Genomic DNA, 9,705 nt, shown 5'->3' on the forward strand with positions numbered 1-9,705 from the left:
CTATTAGGATTGAACTCCGTCGAGTTAACCAAGACGTGAATATTCTAGAAACATCCCAAACTTACTCAAGCAGAGTGAGTAAGGTGTCCTACCTGAGGACTGGAGTAACTCTAAGGCAAGTCTGTTAGGTACTAACCCCGTCGGGTTGTCCAAGATGAAGGTGCCGAAAGAGTATCCAAGACCTACTCGAGCCAGCGAGTAGGGTGTCTTTTAACCAAGGATTGGAGTAATCCGTAAGATAGAACTGTTAGGTACGAACCCCGTCGGGTTGCCCAAGACGTAAATGTCGAAGGGATATCCAAAACTTACTCGAGCAAGGCGAGTAAGGTGTCCTTTAACCAAGGACTGGAGTAATCCTTAAGGCAGAACTGTTAGGTACGAACCCCGTCGGGTTGCCCAAGACGTAAATGTCGAAGGGATATCCAAAACTTACTCGAACAAGGCGAGTAAGGTGTCCTTTAACCAAGGACTGGAGTAATCCTTAAGACAGAACTGTTAGGTACGAACCCCGTCGGGTTGCCCAAGACGTAAATGTTAAAAAAGCACTCGAGTGAGAACCATAAAAACTACTCGATAGCTGCTCTGATGCCGAGCAAGACTTTCGAGGTGGGGTATTGGTCGTGTGAGCGAGAGCCAAGTAGTCGATATAGGAGAAATCAACTTTATTTGGATTTGTCGAAATTATAATAACTGTAAAGTGACAGACTCTGACTCTTAAGACCTACCCCTTGCTCGTTGGATGTGAGCAATGGTTTACATAGCTGAATAAAACTTATTCGAAGATAGTACTAGTCGATATGGGGGTCGATTAGATTTAGGGTATAGCTAGTCGATGCAGAGGTCGACTGGATTTATTGGTGGGGTCTCCTTCAGGAGAGGTGCCCCAAGGGCCTTGCGGAGTGAGTCACATTGGAAGATCATGTGAGAGCTCTTTGGGTGGATAAAGCACTTGCGTAGCAGTAATTTGTTGATCCTGTTTCTGTTCTGAGACGATTCAGCTTGATGCTGGGTGCGTGGTTTACCCTGAGGACGGGTATTGAAGGTTGCCGGCTTGTGCTTCTTGAAGGATGCGGAAGTCGTTGGGGGGATGCGGTAGTTGGAAGAAGGGCTATATGCCTTGACTTCCTCCCGTTCCTTTCTCCTTGAGATGATGATGTTGCGCGCATCGCGCCCAACGTTGATCACACTGCGGAGGTCGCAGTTGGAGTAGTCATAGTTGTCGCCTTGCTGTTCCTGTAGGCTGTTAGCAAGGCGCTGATGCCTAAACGCCCTCTTCTGGTTAAGCTGGCGACGGCGTTCGTAGAGACCTTCAGCTGGATGCAGCTTATCTAGCTGGACGGTGACATTCACCACTAGAGGAGGAGGAGTAGGTAGATCCTCCTCGGTAGTAGCTTGGACTTCTGTGATTGTAGGAGTAGTTTCCATGTTGTCAGAAAGGTACTCGTTGAAATCATCAGAATTGTAGTCGTCGAGGTTGAGACGCTCCGTGGGATCGCCCTCAGGTTCTTCGACGATACGAACCATGAGGATTTTACGGCAAAGGTCTTGAACTTCTTGGTCTTGTTTGCTTGGGGACGGGTCTAAATGAGTGCTTTGTTGGTAAGGCATATCCGCTAGCTGTGAGGCAGAAGCGTTGGGATCTTGTGCCTTCCTGAGGTGCACCGTCCGTCCTTGCGGTGTTGCATATATAATCAGGTTAGGGAGGGAGTCCTGATCGGACTTGAGGTTCTTAGCCGAGTTGGACTCGACTTGTTTACTATACTGGATTAAGTCGTCCAGTTATTCCTCCGGATCGGAGGAGTACTCGGATTCGGAGTCGGTTAGCCCACCGATTTTTTAGTATGTATGTTTTGGGTGAGCGAGAAGCGGTATGCCCATCTCTACATGGAGGGCGTTCTCGTTCATCTAGTGTAGCCATGATTGAGTAGGAGTTAGCCCCTCAGGCTCCTTAATCCATGGTTTGTCATAGATTGAGTCGCTGGATTGTTCTGGAGCCTTGGATTTTCTTTTTTTAAGCTTGGCCAGTTCCCAAAGGGCGTCGGCATGCTCGGTTGGTTTGGCCATAGTGTCCATGAACAGCTCGACGTTGTCTGACCACTCTTCAAGATCGTCAAGTGGTTCAAAGTTCTCGAGACCGTTCATGAAGCTATCAAAGTCCTGATCGAACTTGGACTCAACTGGTTTCGGAGTCCGAGTGTGAGCAGGTTTCGGTGAAGGGCTCTGAGGTATCCTGGAGATAGACGGTCCCATCCGAACAAGCCGGGGGTTTGTCTCACCAGCTCTCCTGCAGATTCCTCCTCCCGATTTCTGCTCTTTATTTTGCAGAGTGCTTTCAGCCACCTTAATGCAGTTGGCAAGCTTCGGATTTACCCGATCGACCCCTGAGAGCTTATCGCCCGACCTCTTCTGCGGTGGGTTTAGTGCTTTAGGGTTCTGCTGTGGCGCAGGTGAGCTGAGAGCGGTTTCTGCAAGTTTGATGCAGCCCTCAATTGATCATGAAACTTAATCTACTCCGGCGAGTAGTTCTGAGATTTTGATCTTAGGGCATTTGATTGTCTTGAGATGAGCCAGGTATTTTTCAAGAGTTTTGGAAAAGTGAGGCTTTTTGGAATCAGAATTTATGTCGAACTCGACCAAACCAGTAGTTCGGTTTTGAGTTGACATGTTTCCCGGGTTGTTCGAGTTGAGTTCGGGTGGAACTCTTTCCTAGTCGAGATCCGCGGACTCGCGGATGTCAGCGAGTTGGGAGCAGGTTTTCGATTTAGGCGAATTAGGCGTGATAAGGTGGCTGGAAAAGCCTCCTGTTCCGTCAGCTGTGCAAGCCCAGGAACCGAAAACGAAGGTCGTGCCTTCTGCCACGCTGTCGACGTTGCTTGGTTCGGCCATCGAATTCGTTGGTGAACTCGCCGAACCCCCTACCTGGCGCGCCAGCTATCGGTGTTTACCGCCAAGCCTGCTCAGGGATACCCTTAGCAGTAGGGTTTGTAGGTAATGATCGACTGCTCTAAAACTCGATGGTACAAGGAACACAAAGATTTAGACAGGTTCGGGCCGCGAGTTTGCGTAATACCCTACGCCCTGTGTGGTTTGTATTGCCTTAGGTGTTGATGATTGTTTGGAGGGGGTCCCTGCCCGCCCTTATATATCCGGGGGACAGGGTTACATGGAAAGTCCTAGCCGAGTACAGTTGGAGTCCTACTACAACACAATTGGGTAGTTTTCTTTGTACTGCAGCTAGTTCTATGCCTATTCGGGTAGTTACAAAAGAGATAAGGTACATCCATGAGCTATCTCTTACTCTAGAACATTCTATGTCTATAAGCAGTCCCGCTGTCCCGGGTCTGACAAAAAAGAGTGGAAGGTATGTCCACTTGCCGGGCCGAGGAGTTACTAGGCTTACCGCGTACCATATTTACGGCATGTGGCTAGTACTTTCAAACGCTTAACCACCGCTACCACACACTGCGGCCTTATCAAGTTCATCAACACAGACAGACTTCAACAAATCCGCCCATGATCGTTATAGTGATTGCAAGAAGGTAAACAATCAACTCCTATAAGCTCACGAGTGACAGACAATCACTCGACTTTTACCGGTCCTATTACCATAGCAGCTATTCGGACTCAGATCTAGTGTTCAATCAATGGGTACCTAGAATTATGCATCTAAGGTTTTCAAGCAACTCCAATAACGTAAATGCACAAGTACATAATAATTATAAGTGGCATAATTTAAAATACTGGGATTATGCACCGGGGCTTGCCTGTAGAGGTGTCTATGGAGTCAGTAAACTGGGGTTCTTCCGAATCGAGGTTCGGAATTTCAGTTAATTCAGCAGAGTTGACTTGGGCTTCAGAAGAAAAATCCCCGTCTGGCTCCTGAATAAGCTCGTACGTTCCGTCTGCTAGCGGGGTGACTTCTATATGAAATGCAATATTTGGAAACAATTAGTGAAGTGCTTGAGTATAGCTTTCCTTCACTAAAGAGTTGGAAATCATTTAAACAATCCATAAAAATGTTTTAAATAATTTGTAAAGGCATACACAAAATACAAGAGAATTTTCAAAAGTATGAGTTAAAGTTTGGAAAAGAGTTTTGAAAATTTTTATAAAGTTGGTCATGTGTTATAGAACACATGGTTCAAAGCTCCTTTATAACATAGCTTTAGAATAAAAGTTTAAATTAAAAAGAGCTATTATTAACTTTTATTTTTGAAATTTGCTACACAAGAAAATATTTCAATTTCTTCACACCAGAAGATAGAGCTAAATAAAAGGAACAAAACAAAATTAATTTCACATTTTTTTTATTTTTCTAGAAATTTTTGAAGTTCACTGCGAAAAGAATAAAAGGATAAAGGTCTTTTTGCAGAAAGGACCCTGAAGGGTTTTGAATCCTTTGCAATGTGGTCCTTGGCCGTGGTCAGAGGGGAGGGGAAAGTTTGACCGGCCAAATCCGGCGAAGTTGGTCGCCGGCGGCGAGGTCCAAGGGGTCAGGGAGACTCAGTGAGTCGTGGCGCACCTTTGGGTACCGGTGGCGTGGGTAAAGGTGGTCGGTAGAGGGGTCGTCGGCGAGGGAGTAGAGGCGGCGGCACGGGTGCACGGCGGCGGGGTTGCTCCGGCAGGGGAAGGGCGAAATGAAAGGGCGGGTGAGCTTCATGGGTTCGAGATGCAGCTCGCTAGGCGGTCGAGGGGGTCGGAAAGTGTCTGGAGCGGCGGGTCCGCGGTGAAGCAGAGCTCGCCGGAGATGGGAAGGAGGGCGGCGATGTGAGTCGCCGGAATCAAGCCCGGTCAGGGCTATTTATAGGCTAGGAGGGGGAGGATGAGCACAAGGGGAGGACAAAGAACGAGTTCAGCAGGATAAAGAGCGAAATCAGCGACGGCGCCGTGCTCTTGTGGGCGGCCGGCGAGGTGGCGCAAGGAGGGATCCTCGGGGCGGTGTGGCGCGAGGACAGGGAGCCAGCCAGAGGATTTGGAGACTATATAACAAGGGGGGGGGGGGGGGGAATCAATGCTGCCATTTACTAAGAGCAAAGTACTTGAGGGGCAAGTCTTTGGCCTTGTGTAAGAAAGGGGTAGGATCTTAGTTTTGGCATGGCTTACAACAGATTAGAGAAAAATTTAAATGGGGGGCAACATTCACTCTTGGTGATGGGAGGAACATTCTCTTCTGGGAGGATGTGTGGGTTGGAGATATTCCACTCAAACTAGAGTTCCCCAAACGTTATGAGTACTCCTACAACAAGAACTGTTTGGTTAGTGAGTGCTGGATTGAAGGGGAGTGGAAAATTAATTTCCGAAGGTCCTTTGGGCATGATGAGCTTCTACAATGGGAACAGCTTTTGCACATCATCAGCCAAAAAACAATCTCGGAGACATCTGATCAAGTGAAATGGGTGCTGGAAAAAAACGGGAACTATACTATGCGCTCGATGTACAGAGCCCTATCAAATAGGGGGGGTCCTTTAACCAAAGAATGAAAGCACTATGGGGGAGTAAACTGCCCATGAAGATAAAAGTGTTCATGTGGCTCACATTCCAAGATAGGCTCCCATCAGGAGCTGTGCTCAAGAAAAGAAACTGGAAGGGGGATGGGCGTTGTGTAGTGTGCAAAGTCCCTGAGACACGGGACCATATCTTTTTCCAATGCCCGCTAGCTAGATTTGTCTAGGTGTGTGCAAAGGAAGCCCTTCCATGGGACAGGGTTCCCACCTCTTTGCAGGATCTCCTGGAGGGGTGGATGCCGGTGGGTTGTGAACATTATAATCCGAAAATGCTAACGCTTGCAAGGTTGCTTTGGACACTTTGGAACGCCCGCAACAAAATGACTATGGAGGGGGTTTTCATCAAGGCACCATCAGAAGTAATCTTCAAATTTGATTCTTTTCTACAGAAATGGCGAGGACTGTTTCGGGTTGCTGATCGGGAGAAGGTGGACGGATGGAAGATGCAAGTCAAGGGATGGATGGAAGAGTTCCTGGAGAAGGTTTGCGACAGGCCTCCGACACAAGACTTTCTGTAGAACCGTGCCTATGTAGCTGATCTTTGCCGTGCGCTCAGCCCGTGTGGGCGCTTTATTTCCTAAACTTGCTGTAAAGTCGGTTTCCCCGACCTTGCCGGATTGGTGTTTGTTTCCTATTCGCTTTTTATAAAAGCTGGGTGAACCCATTTTCGAAAAAAAAAGCTTGCTGCTGGCTACGAGGAATCCTCGTCCAAGTAGGACAAGTAGGCAACGACCGTAGTTTGCACGACATGACAACAATGAACCAGAACGTAGTGTGATTGAGTTATTGCCACATACAGAATGCTGTTGACAGAATGCAAATGTAACATCATTTGCAAATTTAACCCATATGTTGAATTGTTCGTTTTCAAATGGACAGAAGAGCGGTACCACGGGCATCCATTGCTGATCCTAGAGATAACCAAGTAATCTTCTGTTACACAATTGCATTGATCACCCAGATGAATCATTGAAACTTACTACAGTGAGCAATTTGACAAAATCACATCACCGAAGAGACAAGCATCACACTCCAGGTGCTTCACCAACGCCACAGTTTGCTTGGTGTGCTTTCCAGTAAGTAGCGCAGATTGGTTACAACGATGCTCATGCTGGGGCGGGAGTCCACCTTGTATTGCACACAGCGGCATGCGATTGCAGCCATCTGCTAGCCAAAACAGGAATTCAATGGTTTATGTATATGCAGTAGTACTGTAACCAAGATAAATCTTCAAACTTAACACGAAGAACGAACAAAAAATGTCACGTTAGAGAAGTACCAAAATATGGAAACAATACCTTAATTATATCTTTCAAAATGTTAAAAAAGAAGAAACGGCTGTTCTAATTCTGAAGAAAATTTTGCTGATATTTTTCATCTTAAATTTAGACTAAACAGATATTTGACATGAAATATACGTAAAGGCACACAATTTTTTTTTGTGTTTTTCTTTTGCGAGAGTAAAAGAAAAACTCTATTGCAAAAGGTTGAGTGACCTCATAGCATCCACCAAAAAATTGCTCTTATGACATAATGAAATAGAATATGCATGGTTAATAATTTTACCCTTGCGGCAGCCTTGGGAGGGTATTTTCCTCTAAGCCTTGGATCTATACATTGTTGCACTTGCACCTCACCAAGCCCTGGCATAGCCTGCATGTCAATACCATAAATAGTTCAGGTGCTGCATCATCTTCCAATGAGACTATGCCTCTGGCTTCAAATTTACATACCCCAATCATGAGCCTATTCTAGGGATGTCCTGATATGCGACAGGTTAAAAGCTCCAACAGCACAATCCCAAAGCTATATACATCATTCTCCCTGGTAAACTCTCCTGTTGCTTTACACCTAATAGAATCAAGAAGGATGCAGTAAGCATGAGAGTATATGCCATCTCTGATCCCAACTCCCAAGCCTAGTGGAAGATTATGAAAGCACTGGGATATTAAGTTCCATACTCGGGTGCATCATAAACATTATGGGAAGGATGAACACAATCCAAAATAAGATCATCCAAGTAACCGGGGCGATTTTTGGAGATACGGAGGTCTGCAATCTTTGCAACATCATTATTGAACAGGAAAATGTTGCTCGACTTGATATCACTGTGAATGATGCAAGGCTCTATCTTATGATGGAGGAACTCAATCTCCTGCGCAGCACTTAAGGCAATCTTGACTCGTTGGGTCCACGACAGAACTCGCCCAGGTCGGGTTCCTGTGACACCATTTTCCCCTTTGATCATGAACAAGAAGAATTTCAAATTCGCTTGCAAGTCTATCCATCTATGATAGAATGCAAATAGTTGACATGTGTTTGCCAGATGCTAAGGAAAAAAGAGCACTGTGCTAGCAATCCTCACCAAAAAGGCAAAAACTGTGCCCAAATTTTGCTGGGTTCCTGAGCCTAAAACTTTGTTCCACTAATGATTAATTAAGGCATAGAAAATGTTTGAATTGTAGTTCTTTGAAGAGGAGTCCTAAACCAAAAGGAAGTAACTAATGTACAGCAAAACACAAAGGTCACCGTATAACATCTCTACATGTCTCACGCCATTGCGTGCTGATGAGAGAATACCCATAGAAGCTTTCATGAAGCATACCTGAATGCATGAAGCAAAAGGGAAACAAAGAGGATCCAGAAATAAAATGTTCACTAGTATCACTGTAGAAGGAGTCCTAGGCGGGGACTTGTAAACATTCATGAATATATAATATTAGTTCAAACTTAGCTTAACACAATGTCAAAAATATAGTTGATACAACATATCTACATTTTTTATGTTGTTCTGCTCATGAAGAATAATAGCTAGCTGTTTTTCATGAAGCATGCCAGAATGCACCAAGCAACAGACTTTGGAATAGTATGTGGAAGTCGTCCAGCATTTCAATGTTCGTTACCTAGAAGAATATCATGCAAGGAGCCCCTTGATGAATACTCATAAATTACTGCACGGACGTTCCCATCAACACAGTAGCCGAGAAGTTGGACAACGTTATCATGCTTCACTCTTGAAACTGCCTGAACCTGCAACAAAAGACGAATACGGAAAACAGTTCTTCCTGCGGCAGAAGTGCTAGCTGACGCAGATTGTAGATTAAAAGGCAAGGTAGGCAGCCACCGACCTGATGTACGAACTCGTCATCAGGCTTAGAAAAAAAGCCGTCAAGGTTCTTCACCACAGAATTCTGGCCGAGTTTCTTCACTGCAGATTTTCGGCCATCTTTCATCTCTCCAAGAAAAACTTTAGCATGTGAGCCCTCTCCTATTAGAGTATCATCACTGAAGTTCCTTGTTATTTCCCTTAGTTCAGCGAGGGAAATATTCAATACAGGAGTAGGTGGGTTTTTGGTTGTGGGGTCAACAGGAATAGAAGCAGTTTGTTGCTCAGGTAAGCAGTTGTTACCTGCATTGGGGAAAATTGGAATACTGTTAAAAAAATCTAACATGCTTCACTACAAAGGTTTATGTGTTAGCACTTCGCAGAGCACAATACTATTTACAAGGTATACCATGGGCCAGATTACTACATCCCTTGGCATGTTCCATTTTACTCCAATGAAGTAAAACGTATTGTTTTTACATTTGGATTTCAACATTACCTGGAGGGACAAGCTGCGCTGAAGGCCCAGTCCTTTCTCCCCTTCTGCGCAGCTGCAGATCTTTTCTACATTTCCGTAGTCTATCTGCCACTTAGAGACTACCGCCGAGCCAGGTAGGTACCCCGCCTTCCAAGCCGAGGACAGGATATCGATACGGAACCAAGGGCTTAGCCCGCCGTGCCATATTAAATTATTTTATTTTTTAGGTGTCGTACCAAAGCTATTGCTTAGCTGTCTACAAACATGTCATTTCCTAGCCATGTACAAACATGCCATTGCTTTGCCTTCGCTTTTCTTCCTCTGGGCATCAAAGCAGGGCGTAGACCTGTTACTTCTTACTATGGTGGAGGGGATGCCATTATTCCAATGTGTATTGACTACATCGTAGGAACAGCGATAGCGGTATCTTTTGATAATTCATCAGTTGTAGTTGGAAAAAGGAACGGTAAGGCCACTAAATCCTATTGCTATGGTTGATCTAGCGCTGCTAAAAAAGGATTCCTCTGCAGTAGTTCCTCAAATGCTATCCTCAGAAAAGAAAAGGTTGTTATTCAAGGGGCATCAAAGAAAGAAGAATCAGTGTTTTCCTAGTTCAG

The 9,705-nt window shown here is 45.4% G+C and overlaps 1 protein-coding gene across 1 annotated transcript; it reads right to left on the bottom strand.

Annotated features, from left to right (window-relative positions):
• Window positions 1-7,238: 7,238 nt before the first annotated feature.
• Window positions 7,239-9,056, bottom strand: LOC120709749 (pto-interacting protein 1-like). Its single transcript, XM_039995407.1, has 5 exons — window positions 9,020-9,056; window positions 8,687-8,913; window positions 8,633-8,656; window positions 8,408-8,534; window positions 7,239-7,742 (listed from the first exon to the last, which is right to left on the bottom strand). The coding sequence occupies exons 1-5, from the start codon at window positions 9,054-9,056 to the stop codon at window positions 7,453-7,455; spliced, it is 705 nt and encodes a 234-aa protein (XP_039851341.1). The 3' UTR covers window positions 7,239-7,452.
• Window positions 9,057-9,705: the final 649 nt, after the last annotated feature.

Source organism: Panicum virgatum, chromosome 5K (assembly GCF_016808335.1).
Source record: "Panicum virgatum strain AP13 chromosome 5K, P.virgatum_v5, whole genome shotgun sequence".
NCBI lineage: Eukaryota > Viridiplantae > Streptophyta > Magnoliopsida > Poales > Poaceae > Panicum > Panicum virgatum.